At 42.9% G+C, this 24,172-nt stretch overlaps 1 protein-coding gene across 1 annotated transcript in view; it reads left to right on the top strand.

Annotated features, from left to right (window-relative positions):
• The window catches only part of MEGF6 (multiple EGF like domains 6), a 2,184,612-nt gene that overhangs the window by 1,809,682 nt on the left and 350,758 nt on the right, over positions 1–24,172 (top strand). The window contains exon 25 of the mRNA XM_044062967.1: positions 8,822–8,950. Coding sequence (XP_043918902.1) covers positions 8,822–8,950 — 129 coding nt within the window. The remainder of the gene's footprint in view (positions 1–8,821; positions 8,951–24,172) is intronic.

The raw sequence follows: 24,172 nt of genomic DNA on the forward strand, positions 1-24,172 counted from the left end.
TGTTTTACATACAAGTTACAGTTAATTGTAGGACATACACAGGAATACAAATTACAAGTTATTACAGTAGTGTTAGAAAAAGGAAATCAGGAAGTAACAAAGTTAGACATATTAAAAATATTGAGCGGTTATAAGCAATTATCAAAGTATATCAAGCATTGTCTGTTTTCCATACTTCATACTATTCTTCCAGAATTCTTTTGGGAGAACGATTCAAAGAAGCCAGGAGATACTGAGAAAGGGAAGAAAATGGAGGACATAAATATTTGCAGGTACAGATGTTTAGCCTGGGGTAGTACAGGAGCAGAGCCTATGTTTAGAGAAATGTTCTTTAAGGGTCTCTTTAAATGATAATGTGTTATTGATGGTGAGAATATGCTGTGGAAGAGGGTTCCATTGCTTGGCTATGGCATGAGAGAATAGGGAGATGCCATAAGTGTTTTGGGCTTTACTAACTTTTAACAATATTTTTTCAGCAGATCTAAGGGATGTTAGGTTACTGTAGAGTTGGTCTAGGTCTGATAGAGCTGGGCAGCTGTCAGGCTTGTATATGACTGTGTGGGCGGTTAGTAGTTGAGTCAGGGAGAGGAGATGTGGGAGCTCTAGCCAGTTTGATTGATTTAATGCAGTGTAGTGGTGAGATCTAGAAGATTGATTTGTAGTGAATTTTGCAATTTTGTTATAGTATGATATGAGGCTGTTTAGGTCAGATATGTGAAGGTTGGTAAATATTTGAGAGCAATATAGAGGGGAAGATAATAGATGGGTTTGAGCAGTAGTGAGTCTGGCTTGGTCAGTAAGAAATGGTTTTGCTCTGTAGAGTGAACCCGGTTTGGCATGCACCTTTTTAATGGTTAGAGCAAGGTGTTTATCAAACCTAAGTCCACTATCAATTGTAACACCAAGAAATTTTGTATGTTCTACTGGCTCTGTTATGGTACCATTGGAAGTGGAAAGAAAGATAGGAGGTAGATTTTTAAATATTGGGTTTTGGTGGATGACCATAAGCTTGCTGGGGTGCCTTCTGTGCGGAGTCTGCATGTCCTCCCTGTGGTCGCGTGGGTTTCCTCCAGGTGCTCCGGTTTCCTCCCACATCCCAAAGACATGTTGTAGGTGCGTGCATGTGTGTGCCTTCTGTGGAAGATTGGGCGCCAGGCTGGCAACTCAACACCGTAAAACTCCACTGCCAATCATGAGCAGACAGTGATCCGCTGTGGCGACCCCTAACCGGGAAAAGCCGAAAGAAGAAGAAGAAGAAGGTGGATGACCATAAGCTTGTTTTTTGGGGGGGGGGGTTAAGTATAAGTTGATGGAGTGTTAGATAGTTTTCTATATTGTGGAGGGCTGCTTGAGTTTTTTCTTGAAGTACAATTGAGGCTGGGTTAGCTGCAGTAAAGATAGTAAATAGGAGTGGACCAAGGATTGAGCCTTGTGGGACCCCAACTCTTACAGGGAGCTGAGCGAGAGTTTATTTTCCCATACAGTGGCTTGTTTTCTGTCAGTCAGGTAGCTATGAAACCATTTTAGGGTTTTAAAGCTGGAGTGGTAGATGGCTAGTTTGTTTAGAAGTGTTTGATGTGACATAGTGTTGAATGCTTTTGACATGTCTAAGAAGGTAGAAGATACTAGTTGTTTTTTGTTTTTAAGTTGGTATACAGTATCAGTAAAGCTGATGAGAGCTGTACTGATACTATGCTTAGGCTGGAAACTGTGTTGTGTTTTGGATAATAGATTATTGTTCAAGAAATGGCCTAATATCTGTTTGTGTATACATTTTTCTAAGATTTTGGCGAGTGGGGACAGAACGGCTATGGGTCTATAGTTGGCTGTATCAGTTGATTGGCCGCCTTGATGTAAGGGTATTATGTGGGATATTTTCCAAAGGGATGGTACATACTGGTCAGATATATAATGGTTGATTAGAACAGTTATAGGGTAAGCAATGGAAGGAGCTGCTAGTTGAAGAAAGTCACTAGGTAGTTGGTCAGTGGCTAGTGTGCAAGGTTTTAATTTGGTGATAAGAGTTTTAATGTAGTTGGTTTGAACTGGTTTAGTTCGAGAAGGGTAGGGTTTTCGTCAGGAGTCTGAAGTATGGTAGGAGTAGTATTGGGGGTGTTGCTAAGTAGGGAGGCTATTGAGTTAATAATGTGGGAGTTAAATTGAATGGCTATGGACTCATTTTGGTTGGTCAGTGATGGGGCTGAGGTAGTGGGTTTTCCTAGGTTGAGAAGGAGATTTATTGTTTGCCAGAATCCTTTGGGATTGTTCCGGTATTTTAGTTGATTTGCATGGAAGCAGTTTTTTTTTTGTCGTGTTTAATTAGTTTTTTAGCCTGATTTCTAAGTTGCTGGTAGGTAGTGAGGTTTTCTTTAGTTTTACTACTTTGATAGTGAGACCAGGCTCTATCTCTTTTAGTAAATGAAAAGTGTCTTTTGATAGCCAGGGAAGCCTGTTAAGAGTTGGTGCGTATTTTTCTTTTAGGGGCTAGTTCATTAAGTATTTGAAGGTAGGAGGTATTGAAGTACTGAACTGCGCTCAAGAGAGAGGACTTTAAATTTTGTTTTTTCATGAGTGGATTTGGGGAAAAAAGTAGTAGTCTGGTCTTTTTTTGGGTTGAGCATGAGTTCTGAGTTTAGGAAGCCATGTTTCAGTGGCTGTTAAATCTTCATGAGTAATTTTTTGGAGGTGTACCATGTTGCCAGATGTGCAAATGAGAGTGGATTTTTCGAATAAGTTTCTAGTTTGATAATGCCCGAGGGTTGAGAAAGCCCAAGGTGACCAATGGTCACAATTTTTCCAGGACAGTCCCAGTTTGGAAGTCTCACAGAAATGTTCCAGTTTAGACCACTTAGTCTGAATGGTGGCTTGGTTTCCCAGGGTGGTCAGTCCCCCTGCTTCCCCATCCTAAGCAGCTCTGGGGACTTTGCGATTTTTTGGGGATGCCATTGGGTATGGGGTAAGGTTGGATGCCTTCACCCTGACAGGAGCCTTTCAGGCCCTGCCATCATCAGTCAGTCACTCACTCAAGGACTTCCATTGTGGGGGCTTCTGCTTGAACCCACTCACCCAGGCAGGAGCTCTCCAGGCCCTACACCCGTCTGCCTGGTGCTCCCATACTGACTTTTGTCTGGGCAAATTCCTACTGTCCTCCCCTTTGACCTGGCCAAGAAACCTTTCCCAGCCACCCCACCCCCCCCATGTCAGGGGACTCCGCTGCCTACATGTTTCCTGCAGGCTGCCAAATCATGCCGGATCGCTCATGCCCTCAGATCCTCTCACGGGACCTTCCGATCCCGTCCGCCCCTCTAGAACTCCCCTCGGCCGCTGAGGGCAGATCTGCTTTCATGAAGGCTTCAGAGTCCCCCTGCATTCCTATCCAGAGCAGCTCTGAGGATTTTGAAAATTTTCAAGGATGCTATTAGTTATGTGATGAAGTTGGATGCTTTTGCCCCGGCAGGAGCTCTCCAGTTCCCTCTGCCATCCACCCTGGCGCTTCCTCAAGGATTTCCATCATGGGGAACTCTGCCTGACCCCACTCACCCAGACAGGAGCTCTCCAGGCCCCAACATTGTCCACCAATTGCTCCCTTAAGGGCTTCCATTATGGGGGGGGCTTTGCCTGACCCCACTCACCCAAGCAGGAGTTCTCCAGGTCCCACTGCTGTCCATCCTAGCACTCCCTTAAGGACTTCCATTGTGGGTAGCTCTGCCTGACCCCCCCCCCCCTCACCCAGGCAGAAGCTTGCCCAGCCCTGCCACTATCTGCCTCTCTCTCCCTTCCAGACTTTTATCCCAGATGGGGCATGGTCTATACCCCCTCCAAGTAAGAGCTGTCCTGTACCATCACTTTCCACCTCTCTCTCCCTTCCAGACTTCCATCGAGACTGACTCTCTCTGGGATTCCACCTCTATCCAGGAGAGAGCGCTCTTTTCCAGGGTTACATATCTCCTAACTGCTGCCAAATCATGCAGTGTTATACGTGCTCTTGGAGCCTCTCAGGGGATCTTCCCAGCCTCATGAAACTTTACTAGGCCAGGAAGCATCAGACAGTCACTCATCCTGACTAACGTGACACTGGTTCTCCACTTTGCCTTGCACCTAGAGTTTTCAAACTCGCAGGGGAGATGGCCCTGGGTCCCCCCGTCTCTGCAGTTGTGCGGCACACCTCAGTCTCTTACCCCCACAGTGCCAGGTGCCAACGAATGCATTGCTTCAAGCCCCCTGGCATGTGGCCTCTTGACTCCTGGGTGGTGCTAGTCACAGAGTGGCATACCCACAGTGCCTGGTGAAGGACGGGAGGCCAATCTGCCTGCCCCGGTGTGAGATGACATGGCTACCCTATCTCCACTCCCATGGGGGCTGGGAGAATGAGATTGCAGTCCTGGCTTCCCGGGGCAGCCCTCAAGTGTCATAGTTTAGGTCCTGTAACAAAATGGTCACCTTGAGAAAGCCTGATACTTGAATGATTTTTGGTGGAGATCACAAACATCATAAAAAAAATCTACTGAGATTAGGCGTTGCTGGCAGTGCTTGTAATGCCATTGCACTGTTCAGCTGTTATGGTAGGAACTTTGAGCAGCTGCTGGCTGTACTCATACAACTCTGTGATGGATACCCTGCTTCCAGGACTACAGATGAGTAACTGAGATTGACTTCCCAAGAAGTCTGGAGGCCCACCGATGAAGGATTACAATGGAGGTATGTGAACAGATCAAGCAGGGGAGCTGGGGATTAGGTAGGCATGGAAGCCAGGAAAACAGCATGACAGCAGGAGGGAAGAAAAAAAAAGAGAAAGAAACTGTAGTTTTCTTAAACAGGAAACATCACAAATAGGTGATTTATGTTTTCAGAGAGTTTTTGTATGGACAAACTTACTCTGGTGGAATTCTGTATTACTAGCAAATTTTCTTAAGATTATAAGTAGAGAGGAGAGGGACCAACCAGGGCTACTCTGTGTATCATGTGGATTTTAAGTTGTGGAAATATCTACTTTACAGATGAAAGTAGGGCCTGAAAGAGGCCTTGCAAACTTGGATTTTGCTTGGGGCCTGGGCTGCCTGCAGCCTGGTTTAGAATAATAGCTGTGTGCAAGCTGTAACCAGTGGACAGCTTAAATTGTACTTTGTTTTTTGAATGTTTTAGAGTTGGAGAGCTTTAAAGGATAGTTGCTAGTTTTGTAGAGCTAACATTTCCATCTGGTAAAAACTCTGTACCCATGAACTACCACATAGGCAGCAATCTACTTAACACTGAATGTGTGATAAGAGACCTTGGGACCCAGGTGGACAGTAGTCTCTCCTTTGATAGTCACATCGTCACAGTAGTCAGGAAGTCCTTCTACGTGGCACACCTTATCATAAAAGGGTTCTCGTCCAGGAAAAAAGAGGTCATCGTTACCCTCTACTCATCACTCATTAGACCCATTATAGAGTACAATGCCCCTTTTGGAATGTACCTCACAAGACATCTGCAGCAGCTGGAAAGGCCACAGAAGTACCTCACAAAGAGGATTACTGGACTCAAACAAATGCCCTTCACTGACCGCCTCAAAAAACTCTAGCTTTACTCCATAGCATATCGCCTACTCAGAGGTGATCTCTGCCTAACATATAAAGCTATGTCAAACCCAGAGCTGTTGGACATGCTACACCTAAAGAAATCCCAATCCCTCCGAGCTACATGCTCTAGGGACCTAAACCATGTCACCACAATAAACAGGACATGCTGGAGGGATAGATTCCTATCCCAGAGACTTCCCATACTCTGGAACAGGCTACCCATCTATGTCAAGCAAAGTTCTTCATTAGCACTCTTCAAGAAAAATCTTGATGAGTGGATGGGAAATAGGAGATACACCCCGGGGATCACTTCTGTGTCTCTGCTCGTCAGTGGCACAGGAAAATAACTTTCTTGGGTGGCGTAAGCCAGGGAACCTTGTTGGCTAGGCTTGCATAGGCCCTTGAGCCGATAGCCTAGTACCTACCTATGAACCTATAAGAATGAGCTGGCTGTAGCCTGCTTCCCAGCATTTACTATTGAACTACCTTAAGTGTCTTTTTATAAAGGTGGGTATTGCACCTTTTTGTACGACAATGGCTAACCAGGAGAGTGATTTTAAGGATGAAAATTCTCTTTTCAGTTTGTAGTGCTTTCCATCTTTCAATTTCTGTTGATTTAGCAAATGCCTTGAATTTATCTCTGCTCGCTTTGACACAAAAACAGTTTAACTGTCTAGATTTTGGAGAGACACCCCCCACCCCCACCCCCAGATTTGTTTTCAAATATTTGCTCCATCTCTCCTAAAATTAAAATTACTTTGGAAAGTTCTAAGTTAATAGTACCAGCATTTAAAAAGTGTCCCTGTTTTGACACCTTTTCAATAGTTACTTTTTTGTTTTGCCAGTAATGGCAGGGGTAAAAGTAGAGAGACATTGCTGCAGCTGTCACAAGCAGACCTCAGCTACAGAGCCTTCTGCTTTCCCTGTTTTTCTGGATAATATTGATTTGGGCAATTACATCATGTCTAAAAACATGAAAAATTGGTGTGGTATTTAAGCTGTGCCATAGCATAGAAAGACAAAGCCCTGACTATGGCCCAGATGAGGCAAGTTTGATTAGTGGCTCATGGATTTGAGGTGCACCAATTGAATTGTAGGTATGCCTATTCTGGAAGAGGAGAGTGCACACAGGACACTTGTCACACTATATCCCTGTTGGATGCTGTGGACACGTAAAGAGGTATGGAAATAGCTGGAGACGTTGGCTGAGTTGCAGCAGTGGTGGAACAATATGCTTCATGTCCCCAACGCACATCCTCCCATCGGATGCATGCAGGCATATACAAGAGAAAACAGGGAAGAAAGGGCTTATGTTACAAATTCCCTTCGGTAACAATATGACACTGAACTGGGATGCCTTGATCTCCTCACTTGCCCATGGCATCATGGTTCAGATTAAGTCCAGGGTTGGAATAAGAGAGCCCAGTAGATCTCGTGGACAAGGAGAAGCACTGGTGGCAGCCGATGGTCACCTCCAGGGACAAAAAAAAAAAATGAAAAGAAAAATGTCATATTTTAGACAGATGATGTTTGGAACATAGGAATAATACCAGGCAAAGGATCATTTATTTATTTGTTTACGGGGAGAGACTGACTTGGGACAAAGCCAATTTTCAGTGGAGGCCTGGGGAGAAGCACTCCAGATGCATGTCTTTGTGATCTGGAAGGAAACTGGAGCACCCAGAGGAAACCCACATGAATGCAGGGAGGACATGCAGACTCTGCACAGAAGGCACCCCAGCTGAGAATCCAACTGGAGAACTTCTACCTGTGAGGAGACAACGCTACCGCTGTACCACTGCCCCATCCTATGGGGGCTATAAGGTATCTAGTCACATACACATTAAGCTGACTGACTTAAAGTTCTTGCCATCTTTGTCAAGCACTTAATACTGTTTACCTCCCAAACCAAGCAGGGCATTACTAACTTATCTCACAGTTTTGATGAAAAGTGTGATACTGTATCTGAAGTTCTTTAATGAATTATGCACCGACAGAAGCCAGTTATGGTTCCTACCAGCTATTAACCTCATAAAATATGTCCTGATTTAGGGTGTAGACTTTAGTGCTTAGTTTTACATTTCAATACAAAATGTGTTACTCTGAGCTTCTAAAATGCACCTGATATAATTATCCATGATTATGTTGTAAATAAAAAGGTGGTGAGTAGAAACTGGAAGGTTAGTGGCAACATTCTCCAATGTGGGCTCTTGCTTAGTCAGACATACCTAGTTAACAAATGTCTAAATAAATAAAATGAATAAAATGTAGTCAAGATTTCTTCTGTGATTTGCTGCCCTCTGTTGTTTTTTTATCAGTATTTCACACAAGATATTGTATTTCACTAGTTCTGTATAAAATGTTCTGAACACAGTGACTCCAAGACAAAGGTTTGCCTGAATTCTTCAATTCATCTAAGTTAGGCTGTCTGTAATTTATGCCAAAAGTTATATTTATTTAACTTTAAATGGTTTTGATAGATCATATTTGATGCTGGCTGTTTAAACATACATGCTTCTAGGACCAGCCCAGTTAGTTAAACACAAATCTTTCTAGTCAAGCTAATGAGAGCAAATATACTAGATTACACATTGGTGCTACTATTTAAAAACAGAAGAACACTGCAGTGGTTTAGTTGCTTTACCATCTGTACTGGAGAAGTGCTACATGTCTGTATTAAAATGTATTCTGTACTGTACTCTATTCAGAAATCTGTTTGAATCTGTATTCATTTTACCACATTTGTTTCTAAACTGAGTGGGGCACATATTTGTCTCCCCCAAAACAAATTTTCTTGACATTTGTTGTTTAATGGAAATGAATAGAGCTGGACCCCAGTGTTTACACTACACCTTATTGTTGTTTATTACTTAATATGCAGTATAAAATTTCTGTTGTAATTCTTTACAAATTAATCACTCTTTATTATTGTTCCTCCATATGCTGATCACATAATAAGAGCTTAAGATTTGCTCTACTTTGCTCATTCTTTGCCTTTAGAAGTTAGAGCTGGGTGGTGGTAACATATCATCCCCTGAGCATACTGGGAAGCCTTCCCCCATGCAGTTGATGCATTTGAGTTTTAGGTTTGAAGGCACATGCACAACCAATATTTTATTAAATTCTAACCACCCCTTACTTTTCTGCAGTTTATATTAATTTGTTTTTAATATATGCCATCTTTTTATTTCAGTTGTAATTGTATATGAAGAGAGTGTATGTTTCACATGGTAAACTATTTTTATTTCTCATTCTTTCCTAAGTTTGCTTACCTGGTTCCCATGGTAAGAACTGTGCTAATCGATGCAACTGTCATCATGGAACCCCATGTAATCACATTACAGGAGAATGTGGGTGCCCACCTGGCTTTACTGGCAATGGATGTGAGCAGAGTAAGTCTACAAAGAACTGCAATAAATTCTCATATTGTCATTTCATTCTGTGAGAATTAGCTTTTGAAAGGAACCGCACAGCACTGGTCTCAGCTGAAGCACCTATCTGACTTTGTGTGAAAAAGTTTTGATGTAATGCTGTCAATCTCATCGTTATTTTCACTGTTGGGGTTGGATCCCATCCATCAAATTCGTTTCAGTCATTACATCAGCTCGAGGTCCTCGGCTTAGCTCATGGGCTTTTCCCCTACCCATAATGCAATTCCCCAACAATATCAGATCTTGTTTGCCGCACAGTGAAGAGGTTTTTCTTATCACTAGCCCTGGGCTAAGGATTGGATATTTCAAAACTATTTTTCCTATTTAGCTTACATTTACTCTTTTAACTTTTGTCTCTCTTTATAGCTTAATTTCTTTGAGTGATTGTGCCATACCCCCATTATCACCGGTTTTAGTTAGAGGATGTTTGTCCATTTTTTATTAGAAGACATTTACCCCCTTTTCCCCTTTCTTTCTTTTCTTCCTTCTTCTTGTCTTAGAGAATGATTGTAAAAAAAAAAAAAAAAAAAAAAGAGAGAGGGAGTAAACTTGTGTCTTCCGCATTTTTTTCCCCCAGTATGTTTGAGTGTATGTGTGTTTCTCTATATTTTCCTTACTTGTTGTTTCCCTGACAATATCATAGAAACAAGAAGGGAAGCCACTTGGATTTGAAAAATGTGGAAAGAAGATGTCCCTTAGCAATATACACACCTTGTGTGTGTATTGGTCTGGGCCTCTTCCTCTCCAGGAAACAGGCTCCATTTGCCATGACATTAATCAAAGAGCGCTTATGGAGTACAAAAACAAATTGATTTTGAAGGGTTTATTAAAAACCCCTTTTTCAGAGGCTATAACATCCGAGTCCTCTCCAAAAACGTCTGAAAAACCAATAAGATGACAATCTCCAGTTCAGAAAACTTAATTGGAGTCGAGTTCTAAAACTCCTTGACTGTCTGCTCCACCAGCTTCTTTGGAGCAGACAGTTGCAGCCAGATTGGAGATGGTTTCGGAGCCATCAGAACCCTTGGGTCTGATGTCTTCGGCTCCTATAGAGATTTGACATCGGAGACATTCTCTTTCCCTAGAACCGATAACTTCACAGCTCCCATCTCCACTACTAGCTAAGTTCAGATCCCCTACTTTGTCTTCTCGGTCTACCAGGAGCTTATCTGATGAAGACATTGATATGATTGTGCAGAGGCTACTGAAGACTCTGGCCCTGGCCAAACTTTTGCTGGATCCAAGCCCAAAGGACTTGGATCAGATACAACCACCCTCCTTGGTACCTGTTCCTCCTCCGATCCGTTCCTCGGTTTCGGAGCCAGAAGATTCTGATCTCCAGATTGTGTCCATGTTGGCTCCAGGGCCTGCAGTTTCCTTGGAGCAGACATCTGACCTGAGAGTTTCCCTCCAGTCAGAGCAGGACACCTCTAGGAGCTGACACTCTCTGGTCAGATCCTCAGAGCCAACCTGGATCTCTCCGGATCTGACTTCGTCTCTTAGGGCTTTGGCACAGGTGAGTTCTGTTCCTACCATGACCTCGGAGCTTCTGTCCCCAGTGCCGCAGATACCACTGGCTCCGATGACTTCTATGTTGGACCTGGAGGACTCCTACAAGCAGGAGCAGCCTGCCTTCGATGTAATGAGGAGGGTTTTGATTTTTTTCAAGTCAGAGCCACAGTCTACATAGGATCTTCCTCCCACTTTGGGTCAGTTGTCTTCATCCTCTCAGTTAATCCTTCCACAGGATCACAGAGACCTGAGGCCTCAGGATGTCCAGCAAGGGACCCCCCCCTTCTGAAACCTCCTCAGTGGAATACTGCAAGAGGAAGCATCTTGACTCCCCTGAGGATCTATCACATCAGATACTGACCTCAATGATGCTGAAGGGTCCCCACGGTCACCTCCTGAAGATGTCTCCTTTGGAGACATCCTCAAAATATTAAAACAGATAGGTAACTGGCAGCCCATCCCCCCTTCAGCTGAGGAGTCAGTTTACCTGAAGGCTTTCGGTTCTTGCCCATCCACCTCTTGGGTGACTCCTCCTTCTGACAAACTTATGGACCTAATCTCTCAGAAGGCCTGGGAGACACTAGATACCAAAGATCCTACTCCCAGAAGAGCAAACAAATACATAACTGCCCCAAAAGGTAATATTGTTTTAACTAAAGGTGTAGCAGTCGATGCAGTGGTTGTGGTGGCGGCCACTAAGAAAGAGCTATCAGAGACCAGCTCCTCTCTCCATCCTCCTAATAAGGACTCTAGGTTGATGGATAGAGTCAGACGATCTGGAGCTAGATCCAGAATCCATGGTCCGTCTCATATATGAGGCTGAAGAAAGGGGACCTATGCATTTCGGTCTCTGAATAACTTTACCCACTTTACTATTCTACAGAGGGACCTGTTAAAAGAACTTACAGACTCCCTCCAAGGAGCTGTAGATGATGCAGTAGCAGATAAGGTTAATGCTCAGCTCACCACCCTCATTTCAGTCATAAACTCTTCCATGAGGCTTATATCTTATGCACCAGATGGAACAAGTAGGGCAGTGGGTTCAGGCAATGCTTTAAGAAGGCAGACCTGGATGCACCTTTGCGATTCAAGTCTTCCTTTGTTAATAACCCTTTTGATGGCTGTTCTCTTTTTGGCCTAAAATGAAGGAAACACTCACCAGGTGTGAACAGGAAGGCAAGACTTTGTCTGCCATTGGAGTACATTTTTCCACACCTACCAGACCCTTCACTAAAGGTCACAGAGATAGTGGGAAGATGTGGTTCAGAAAATTCCAGAGGTTTTTTCATGACACACATGGTGAAAGGTCACCCATGGGCAGAGAGGTGAACAACAATGAAAGAAGCCACTCTCATGGCAGAGGAAGCCAGCATAATCAGGGGTTCAGAGAATCCTTTGTTGGAGGGCCCTTTCAGCACACCTGAAGGAGTGCCTGATTTCTTGCCTCTGGAGGCAGTCGGGGAGTGATTGTCTCTGCACCTAGAAACTTGGCAAAAATAACTACCGACAGATGGGTGCCGAACATAATATCCAGGGGAGATTTCATTCCCTTTTCCAAATGTGTTCCTGTAAACATATCAATCCCAGACGTTCCATACAGTCAAAAGGAACAGACAACTCTAAAAATTCAAAGGTTGCTAAGAAAGAGTCATCCAAGAAGTCCCCACAGACCAGATAGGATCCAGAACTTACTCAAGATTCTTTTTAGTACTAAAGAAGTCAGGGGACTGGAGACCCATTTTAGATCTCAGCAATTTGAACAAACATGTCCAAAAATCCAAGTTCCAGATAGTGACACTGCAGTCGATACTTCCATTTCTGGAAAAAGACAATTGAATGTTCTCAACAGACCTTTAGGATGCATACTACCATATTCTAATGGGCAGAGATCCAGAAGGTTCTTACGCTTCCAGCTGAAGGCCAATCACTTCCAGTTTCGAGCTCTGCCCTTTGGACTCAGTACAGCCCCCAAAGTGTTCAAATGTATGGAAGTAGTGGCAGCTCACCTGAGATGCAAAGGATTCCATGTGTTTCTATATCTGGATGACTGACTCATAACCGCCCCGACCAGACATCTTCTGCTACAAGCCAGGGATTACACACTATAACCTCTGTTCCTCTCTAGTGATCACAATAAATTATGAAAAAAATTGCACTAGAGCCTTATCAATCCTTGGTATTCATTGGAGCTCAAATAAACACAAAGATTTTATTCGCAAACTTGTCAACACAATCTTTGATATTATGTCAGGGCACTGATCAAAAAGAAATGAGCTTCTGCCAAGCTAGTTCTACAAGTACTAGGCAAACTGGCAGCCTCAATAGTTCTAATCCTGCTAGCACGTTCCCATACGAGAATCCTCCAGTGGTTCCTTTCAACTCAGTGGCCGTTTCAGCATCTTCCAATGACATACAAGGTATTAATAAATGAATCATGCAAAAGGGACCTTCAGTGGTGACTCAACTCTCCCCTAGTGTCTCAGGGCTACCCATTCACCCCCCAGCCCCAAGCCACTGTGACCACGGATGCTTCCCAAATGTGAGAAGGGGTCATTATCTGGGGAAGACAGTCCAAGATACCTGGAAACAACATGAAGCCCACTTGCATATAAATGTTGTGGAGATGAGGGTAGTGCTTCTGGCATTGCAAGCATTTCAGGATTCCCTCCCTCTAGGTACAATAGCAATTAAGTTGGACAACATGTTGGCTGTCTGGTACATAAACAAACAGGGGGGAACCAGATCTCATCCGCTATGTCAAAAAGCCCTGAGGGTATGCCAATGGGCAAAGGCCTCCAACCATTGTCTCATAGCAATGTACATCCCTGGGAAGTCCAGTATGATTGCAGACAAACTGAGCAGAGCTATTCTGTGGCCACACAAGTGGTCCCTCAGTCAGAAAGTTGTGGAAGAGATCTTCCAAAAATGGGGTCAGCCTTGCCACGATCTTTTTGCTTCTCCTATCAATGCCAAATGCAGCAACTACTTTGCCCTGATCCCCCCCAATTGGGGAGTCACCAAGGGATGCAGTTGTTCACAATTGGCCCCTGGGACTTCTATATGCCTTTCCACCTATACCTCTAATCCCCAAGGTTCTACAGAAAGCAGGTTCGTTAGAAACCACAATAATCTTAGTTGCCCCCTATTGGCCTCGACAGATATGGTTCCCCTTTCTTCTGCCTCATATATGGGACGGACCTTGGATTCTGGACCTAGCTGCAGATGTTCTGACTCATCCGTCGGATATGGTGCATCCCAGCCTGAACAGTCTCAAACTAACAGTGGGCCGCTCCAGTTCCCATGATAGCCAGATTTCCTCTCCTATCTTCTCCAGTTAAACAAATTTTGATATCCTGTCATAAAATGTCCACTCGGAAATTGTGCAAAATTACATAGGAAAGATTCATATCTTGGTCCAATTCTAATAAGACAGACCCATTTACAACTCCATTACATTCTATCCTAGAATTCTTCGCTAAATTATTCAATGAGGGAGCAGTTGCGGCTACTACTAGAGTGCAATTGGCAGTGATCTCGAATTTTCATGTAGGTGAAAATGGTTCTGCTATCCTTTCAAACATGCTTTGCAAAGCATTACTCAGAGGTACAACTTTAATTTGACCCCCATATAGAAATCCAGTTCTGCTTTGGGACTTGAATTTCATCTTGTCAAAAATCATATCCGCTTTATTTGAACTAGCTGCTACATGTGAGCTTAAATACCTTTCATGGAAAACGCTCTTTTTAGTAGTTATTACTTCACTAAGGAGAACTTCAGAGATACAGGTCCTAGCTTCCAAGATTCCTTACATAATTTTTCACAATGACAGACTCTCTCTACGTACCAACCCTTCTTTTTTACCCAAAGTAGTCTCAGAGAATAATCTTAATCAATCTCTTGACTTACTGGTGCTCTTTCTGAACTTTCAAAACAAAGGGGAGTACACTTTGCATCTTCTAGATGTTCACAGACAGCTATGTTTTTATTTGCACAGAACATCAGAATTTAGAAAGGCAGATCAACTATTTGTCTCCTATTCAGAAACTCAGAAAGGAGAACCATTTTCTAAAGTAACACTATCTAATTGGCTTTCACAGTGTATATCTTTCATTTACAATTATAACAACAAGACTATAACAAATACTATCAAGGCTCATCCCACCAGATCAGTATCTGCCTCAACAGCTTTTCAAGCTAGATTGCCTTTGGACAGCATCTGTGCAGCAGCAACTTGGACTAAGCCGCATAACTTTATTACTCATTACAAGTTAGAGTTGGCCTCCAGGAGTAGAGCATCCTTTGGTTCTATGGTTCTGAGGAATATTCTCCCTTGAGCCACCCAAGAATCAGGTAGCAAGAGATGAAGTCCTAACAGTGAGAATAAAGGCAAGATTGACAACATCACATAAAGAAGTTATGTACTCACCATAATGTTCAATGTGTGTTGTCCATTTCTTCCTTTATTCGCACAACCCACCCACCTTGACCCATTACCTATTCTCCTGGGAGATCGAGTAGTACTAATGGGTCTTTACAGGATTCTATAGCCTCAGGAGTAGCAGGGGGTTTTTAATATCACAGTAATATTTTATTCACTTACTCACTGCTTGGAGACAAACAAGATCTGAAGTGGTTGGGGAATTGCATTATGGGTAGGCAAAATGCCCACGAGCTAAGCAGAGGACCACAAGCTGATGTAATGGCCAAGATGGATCCGATTGATCAAATCCAACCCCAACAGTGAGAATAAAGGACGAGATGGAAAACACACATGGAATGTTATGGTGAGTACATAACCTCTTTTTTTTTTAATATGATGGTTATCTACTACAGAACATCAAACTATTTAGATAGATGAATAGATAGATATAGATGTGACACCTACCAGCTCAGCTATCTGGAATTTTGTAAATAATCATATGTCATTTGTGAATATCAGCATGATTCATATGCTTGTCTTACAAATGTAAGAGAACTACATGTTATATGTATATTAAACTACTGTTGTAGAAGTGTGTGTTGAACAGGGTTTGTACAGTACTGAGCTTTAAGGATGTGTCCACAGTGTACTCTACTGGAAAAGAACAGAAATGTATATAAACTACATACCTGTGGAAATGTATGTTTTAATAGTAGAAGCTGGAACATACAGAGTTAACTTACAAAACTTCAAGAAAATAAGTTGAAATTGAAGTGTTTTATGATTGTGTTATCACTCAGTGAAGCAGAAGCAATGTCTAGAGCTAGATGTTTTTCTATTGTCTTGGAGAGAAGTAATTACTAGGTCTAAAATGTAAAAGTGTTTAATTGTTTTGCAACTTCCAGTTCTCAGCAAACATCTGAGAGATCTGTATCTTAACACAGAGATGTTAGTTTCTGTCAGCCTGGGAACTGAAACCAGGTGACAAAGAGTGATGTCATCCAAGTTGACCCAGCAGTAATGTCTGATATTAATTTAAGAACTCTCTGAGAGAGAGATTTAGCATTTTGTATTTTGTCTTGGACCTAGAAACATCCATTCAGCACTTTTGCTTGTGTGTTGCTCTGTAAGTAAGTTATTTAGCGCATGCTATCTTTTAGATATAAATAGGAATATAGTAAAGATTAGTTTAGATGTTTTCTGTATTTATTTGAGACTGTCCTGCAATGTTGTTATTTCCTGTGATTCTGAACTCAGTAGTTACTGTGTCAATTGAGTATTGTCGTGTTCTTTTATTATTTATTATTAAATATATCTAAACCTATCTTTGTGGCTGATATTTGTGAGACATATTTAAGTTCTTAGAGTACTTGCATATGTATTTGGTGACACTGTACAGGCCACTCCTAAATAGCCTTGCTCTTGGTCACACTTACCATTTGGATAATAGTAACATTACACGGTAGGATTGGTCACCCTTTGGAAAGGGCCTTAAAGTAGCTGATAAGGGGTTCTGATGGCAATGAATACTACCTTATGGTCTGGGCAGAAGGGGGCATAGCTAGTAAACCAATGCCAGCCTTTCCCAGGTGTGTGTTTGTGTATAAATCAAATCTCAAAGTGTTTGTGTGTGTCAGCTACTTGGGTAGATATACAAAGCACTGGTTGGACAGAGAGAATGTTAGGAGGACTTGGCTTGGAACCCTGGCTAAGAACTCAACTCTATAGCTGTGCCAGTGGGGAGTCTTATTGGAGATCTGGAGAAAGATGGAGAAACTAGCCCCTAGATTGATCTCTGTGTGCTCTTAAGGGAAATTGTTCTTTACTGTTTGTGTACTTGTCATCCTTCCATCGTGTATGTCCCTCGCTGTTGCCAGTGGTGGGGATTGAGGCTCCTTGATTACTGGGCCAGTGCAGGGGCATTACATATCAATTGGTGGCAATGGGGGGATAGCCACAACACACATTAATTGGCCTGTAGTGGTATAGAGATAGAATTCCTGTAGTCTGTGTACAGTGGTCACTGAAGGTGTTTGTACTCTGAATCAGCCATGCATTGAACATTCAGAGTTCATATCACAATTGTTTTTTTTTTTTTTTGTTAGCTTAGTTAGTCAGGGAGAGCAGGCAAGCATGTCAACAGAGGATTATAGGAAGCTGACAAGGAACCAGTTGGCTGAAATGTGCCAGGCTAAAGAACTGCTGCATGCCAACCTGACTAAAGCAGACATGATGCAAGCTTTAGTCACAGCTGCATCACAGAATAGCAACCAGGAGGACAATCAGACTGGCCATGGAGATGTACAACTCCCCAGAAAATGGACAGCTCAACCTTTCCGCAGAGGACTTAAAAATCCATCTGGTGTTAGAGAGACTTGAGCTGGAGGCCAAGTATTTGGAAACAGAGGCAGCAGAGAGACTGAGATGTCTAGAGACTGAGGAAAATGAGAAACTGCAATGTCCGAAGGCTGAGGAAAATAAGAAACTGCATTGCCTGGAAGATGAGGAGAAGGAGAGGCAGAGGCAGCATGAAAAGGAGATGCTGACTCTTCTCCAGAGTCATGAAGGTAATGGGGAAGGGAGTAACTGAAGCCCAGAAGCAACAAAGGCCAGTAAATTTCTTCCACAGTTTACAGAGAGGGATAAATTATGATGGTTTCATATGTTTGAGAGGGTATATAAACAGTATAATGTTGACCAAGGGCTCTGGGTACGGTCCCTGACCCCCTTACTTCATGGTAAACCTGTAACTGTAATTTCTAAACTGTCTGATACTGATTGTTTAAATTATAATGTTGTAAAGAATTGTCTTTTAGAATGTTTTACGTTAACACCTAAAGCTTATAGGAAAAAAGTTTTGTGAGCATAGACACAAGGCAGATGAAAGTGTGCGTGAATATGTTGCTGAACTAAGCACTTATTTTCATAGGTGGGTGAGTGGATGTCAGGTCACCACTTTTGAAGGTCTGGCAGACCTTTTGGTGAGGGAACAAGCCCTTAGCACTTTGTCTGATGACATGAGAATCTGGTTAGCTGATAGACAAAGGACTACTGCAGATGAGTTGAGGAAGAAGGGAGACCTATACCTAGCAAGCAAGGCATCACTGCACAGGAAAGGGATACCCGCTGCTGCTCATGGGTCTAAGGGAACCCATGATGGGCAGCCCAGACTTCCCCAACAGAGTCTGCCAGTAGCAGAGGAAGCCACTAGTCCAGGTACACGTCCAGGACCAAGGTTAAATGTTTTAAGTGCAACCAGTGGGGCCATGTAGCATATAAATGTCCACGGAGGCAAGGTGGGGAACAAAAGGTGGGAGTGCCAGTAAGTGGGAATGACAGAATGCCAGCAGTAAGTTGTCTTGAAACAACAAGGGTACCAAACTACCACAAGAGGTTATATCCTTGTAGTGAATGGGAAAGAGGCCATAGCTAAGAGAGACACAGCCTCTGACCTAACCATTGTGAAGCCTGCAATGGATACAGAGGAGCACTACTTACTTGGGCAGTCTACTCCAGTCAGAGCTTTAGGACAGACCCCATTTGAAATACCGTTGGCTATGGTTCACCTTGACTGGGAGGATGGAAAAGGAAGCAAGCAAGTAGATGTGTTTGAGGATATCCCTGCAGATGTCCTGATAGGGAATGATTTTGATAATGCAGTACCCTGTGTGCATGCAGTTACACACAGTCAGGAGTGGAGACAAGCATGTGGGACTGGTAGCCTGGGGGAGACCCAGACAAACCGCACACTTGCAGCCAGGTCTGGTGTGGTGGTTACTTCAGGGAGGGAGCTACCCTGTAGCAGTGAGACTGAAGGTGAGCCGCACCTGCTTGTGGGTACTGATGTTCCCTTGGACAAATTGACTGCAAGGGCAGAGGTGAGTAGTAGTACCCAGGCTGGCAGTGAAGCACTGCTGTCAGAAGATACCAGACTTCCTGTGGAAGGGGAGCTGGGAAGGATTACAAAGAGAAAGTTGAGGCAGGCTGCGCTCTCAGACACTACATTACAAGGCCTAAGGGAGGTAGCTAGTGAGGCACCTGATTCTCAAGGGAAAGGGGAATCGGTATACTGAGACAAAGCATTACTTGTATAGAGAGTGGACCCCTGAGAGAGGGCTAGAGGATGAGAGAATACAACAGTTGGTAGTGCACAGAGCCTACCGTCTGGCACTTCTAGCCATAGTCCATGATATTCCCCTTTGCAGGTCATATGGGCATAAAACTTACAAAGAGACGTATTATGCAGAACTTTTATTGGCCTGGGATTTCTAGAGATGTAACAGGGTACTGCAGGACCTGTGAGTAGTGTCAAAAGGTAGGCAAGGCAGGAGACAAGGTGAGAGCTCCTTTGATGCCTTTACCTGTGATTGAGGAGCCATTTCAGAGGGTAGCTATGGATATTGTGTGGCCTCTGAGTACCCCATGTTCCACAGGGAAAAAGTATATCCTAGCGGTAGTAGATTATGCTACCAGATACCTTGAAGCAATGGCTCTGTCCTCCATTGAGGCAGGAAAGGTGGCAAATGCTTTGTTAGAGATTTTTAGCAGGGTAGGTTTCCCAAAAGAAATACTGACTGACAGAGGTGCCAATTTCATGTCAGACCTCCTGGCTTGTCTGTGGATGCACTGTGGGGTGAAGCACCTAAAGACCACCCCCTACAATCCCCAGACTAATGGTCTTGTTGAGAGGTTAAACTCTATATTCAAGATGATGCTATGGGCATTTGCAGACCAGCTTAAGAGGGAGTGGGACAAATATTTTCCCCATCTGTTGTTTGCTTACAGAGAGTGCCCCAAGAATCCACAAGTTTTTCGCCCTTCAAGTTGTATGGGCATAGGGTGAGGGGCCCTCTAGATTTGATTTGAGATGAGTGGTAGGGTGAGTGTGAATCCTACAAGGAGTCTGTTGTGGCATATGTCCTAAACCTCAGGACAATGCTTAGGGAACTCATGGACTTGGCCCAGGAGAACTTGGCAGAAGCACAACAGCAGAAAGAGGTCTGGTATGACAAGAATGCTCGAGCTAGAGAGTATGCTGTAGGGCATCAGGTAATGGTTCTCATTCCTGTCACACAACAAGCTCCACACAGCCTGGGAAGGACTCTACAAGATAGTAAGGAAGGACAGTGATGTTAACTACATGGTAGAACTTTTAGACAGGAGGCAGGGTCACAAATTGTACCAAGTTAACATGATGAAACCTTACCATGATAAGGAGGCCCTTGTGCTGAGTATTTGCAGTGGGATGGCAGGAGGAATGTAAGGGGGATCTGTTGACTGATGATCTCAGGGAGGCTCGGACTGACACCTCAGTGGAAGGGGTAGCAATGTCCCAGCTGCTATCCCCTACCTAGGTTTGAGAAATCCGAGCAGCGTTACAGGAGTTTGGGGGCATGTTCACCAGGAAACAAGGGTGCACCCACCTGGTGCAGCACCATGTGGTTACAGGATCCCAAAAGCCTATTAAGCAGGCCCCTTATAGGGTGCCTGAGAGAGTTAAACAGACACTGAGGGAGAAGATACAGGAAATGTTGGAACTAGGTGTAATTCAGGAGTCCAGCAGCCCCTGAGCCTTCCCATTGGTGCTGGTACCAAAGAAGGATGGCAGCACCAGGTTCTGTGTGGACTACAGGAAATTAAATAGTCACACAGAGTCAGATGCTTACCCCATGCCTAGGACAGATGAAGCCCTAGAGCAGCTGGGTGGGGATAAGTATCTTACCACTATTGATCTTACCAAGGGTTACTGGCAGGTGGCCTTCACTCCCAGTGCTAGAGAGAGGCCAGCCTTTGTGACTCCTTTTGGCTTGTATGAGTTCACAAAGATGCCCTTTGGGATGAAAAATGCCCCAGCGACTTTCCAGAGGCTGGTAGATCATATCCTATCAGGAGCAGGACATTTTGCCCTTGCTTACCTAGATGATATTGCCAGCTACAGCCATTCCTGACAAGAGCACATTCAGCATGTCAGGGAGGTGCTGATCAGACACCAGAGGGCAGGGTTGACCATTAAGCCCAGCAAATGTCAGGTGGGTATGGCAGAGGTCTCCTACCTGGGACAGAGTGGGGAGTGGTAAGATCAGGCCAGAATCTGCCAAATTGGAAGCCATTCAGGCATGGCCTGCCCCATTACCAAAATGTTGGTGAGGGCATTCTTAGGGATAGCAGGATACTACAGAAAGTTTGTCCCTAACTATAGTGCCGTAGCTGCTCCCGTGACAGACCTGACAAGGAAAAACAAGCCAGATTAGGTAGTTTGGACCCCAACATGTGAGCAGGCATTCCAGAAACTTAAAGAAGCTTTGGGAGGAACCCCTGTGTTAGCCAGTCCAGATTACAACAAATAATTTGTTGTGCAGAAGGATGCTTCAAACCATGGGTGGGGGCTGTACTTAGCCAGGTTTCCTCAGAGGAAGAAGAGCATCCAGTGGTATATCCGAGTCATAGGCTCCAACCCAGGGAGGAATGCTATGCAGCTGTAGAAAAGGAATGCCTAGCCATAGACTGGGCACTGCAGAAACTTCATCCTTATCTGTATGGAATTAAATTCACTGTAGTTATAGACCACAATCCCTTAACATGGCTACATTGAGCCAACCAGCAAAATGCCAAGTTACTAAGGTGGAGCCTGGATTGCAAGCATATGATATGACAGTGCAGCACCGTACTGGGGTTAGTAATGCCAACACAGATGGGCTCTCAAGACAGGGAATGGGGTAAGGTATTCACAAATAGGCTCAACCCTCTCAAGCAACATTTCTCAAGGGTCACTTGAAACACTAGCTTGAGTTTTCAGAGGGTGGGGTTGTGTCATTGCCAGCCCAGCTATCTGGAGTTTTGTAAATAACCACTAAAAATGGATAAATGGTGCTAGCATAAACCAATAAACGAATAAAGCACCGCGAACCAAGTTGGATGCACTCACTGTCGTTTTAGAACAAACAAAACATGTTAACGCTAGGCACATACAAAACGTTTTCGTCTTCAACTTCATCAGATAATTAAAACATCCCACACATCCCTAATATATACAACTTCATTAAATCAATTTTACAATCATCCAATAGGAAAAAAGATGTCATTAACTCATACCAAATATTTATCACTCTCATCTTGGCAAAAATAATTGCTTAAGCAATTATTTTATGATATTTACATGTATGAAGATTACAGAATATTTAATGGAAACTAGTATTTAATGTTTGGATAGAGTTGTACTTATGGAATCTAGTGTTTTTTACCAAGATGAGAGTGATAAATATTTGGTATGAGTTAATGACATCTTTTTTCCTATTGGATGATTGTAAAATTGATTTAATGAAGTTGTATATATTAAGGATGTGTGGGATGTTTTAATTATCTGATGAAGTTGAAGACGAAAACGTTTTGTATGTGCCTAGCATTAACGTGTTTTGTTTTGTAAATAATCATATGTCATTTGTGAATATCAGCATGATTCATATGCTTGTCTTACAAATGTAAGAGAACTATGTTATGTGTATATTAAACTACTGGTGTAGAAGTGTGTGTTGAACAGAGTTTGTACATTACTGAGCTTCAAGGATGTGTCCACAGTGTACCTTACTGGAAAAGAGCAGAAAATAAGTTGAAATTAAAGTGTTTTACGATTAAGTTATGTCTCAGTGAAGCAAACACAATGTCTAGAGCTAGAGGTTTTTCTGTTGTCTTGGAGAGAAATAATTACTAGGTCTAAAATGTAAAAGTGTTTGATTGTTTTACGACTTCCAATTCTCAGCAGATATCGGAGATATGTGTATTTTAACACAGTGATGTTAGTTTCTGTTACCCTGGGAACTGAAAGCAGGTGACAAAGAGTGATGTTATCCAAGCTGACCCAGCAGTAATGTCTGATATTGATGAAAAATCTCTCCCAGTACTGAGATATGCATCTTAAAATGTCATAATGCATCTAACAGTACAATAAAATATAGCTTTGTACATTAGGCAGACATAAATGTTACCATGTTTAAATAATGTCAAAGAACAAGAAACATTCAATCAAACAAAAACAAAAGTATGCACAGGTATTAACACTGCATAAGACCAGGATGGTTGTTATTCTTTATTCAGATCTTAGTGCCTCGGTCTAGAAGCCTTCACACAGAATATCTTTGAAGGCTTCTAAGCCGAGGCGCTAAGATCTGAATAAAGTTTGTTTGGGATGTTTCTGGCCTTTGTGGTTGTATTTTTTTTTTTTTTTTGGTTTTGTGTGCAGTTGTTTTATTGGTTATTACTCTTTGTCTGAAAAGTTAACTGCCAATTTATATACATATTTTTTCCTTAAGACATTTAGCCATGAGTTATACAATATTGTGTTGCTTTGGGTTTTTCATAAGCTACCTCATCCCAGGTACCTTTGGGACTCTGTGCCTTTAACTCACTGGATCAGAATTTCATTACTTTTGAAAGGCCATTGCAATGGGTGGAAGTAGTTTGGTACATCATTTTGTGACCTGTCATGTACCTGTTCTTAGAAATCATCAGCTCCCATGTTTGAGGCCTGTTCCCCATTCTTGTGTCAAGACTAAAGTATATGAACTCTACTATAATCCACACTCCTTTTCAGCATGCTGCACTTATTGGATCTTATGTGCTTTGTGGGGAAATTCTGATGGCTGTTGTCTAAAAATAATTTACTTTCCAAGTATACCTGCAATTGCCAGATCACAAATCAGGGTCACCATATGTAGTTTCTTTTTTGTCTGTTATCAGATCATGCCAATAGTTGCTGTTACTACTGGCCATGTTTCGACCCTGTGACTTACAAGCATCAGTGAGAGACGTCTTATGCTTTCAGAAGCATCCACTGTTTAGTCATGAGGAGGATTTATTACAAAGACTAGCCAAAGGGTATGTCTAAACATCCAGTCTCCAAAGATCCCAGACAGAAGGTAGGAGACCAAGACCTCAGGTCTAAGTCCAGGCCTAGATCCTTCTTCTATATTCACCATGGGTTTGATTATATTTACTTGCTTAACTATTCAAAGTTTGGTGACCAAGAAAGTCTATTTGGGCATAGCCCATTTTCATCAGAAAAAAGGTAGGAGAAAAGTTTCTCATTTAGGTAGTTGAGAGACAAATTAATCCAGTGCAAAATGCATTGTATTCCATACAATATTCAAATTCACAACATGAGAGTAAGTGTTTCTGAGAATATAAACAAAGTATATAGAGGTTACGTAACATTCTTAGAATGCAAACAAAACAGCATGTCCTTTTAGTTGCCTGT

The sequence above is a fragment of the Protopterus annectens genome, chromosome 2.part1, assembly GCF_019279795.1.
Source record: "Protopterus annectens isolate FY-2018-M chromosome 2.part1, PAN1.0, whole genome shotgun sequence".
NCBI lineage: Eukaryota > Metazoa > Chordata > Ceratodontiformes > Protopteridae > Protopterus > Protopterus annectens.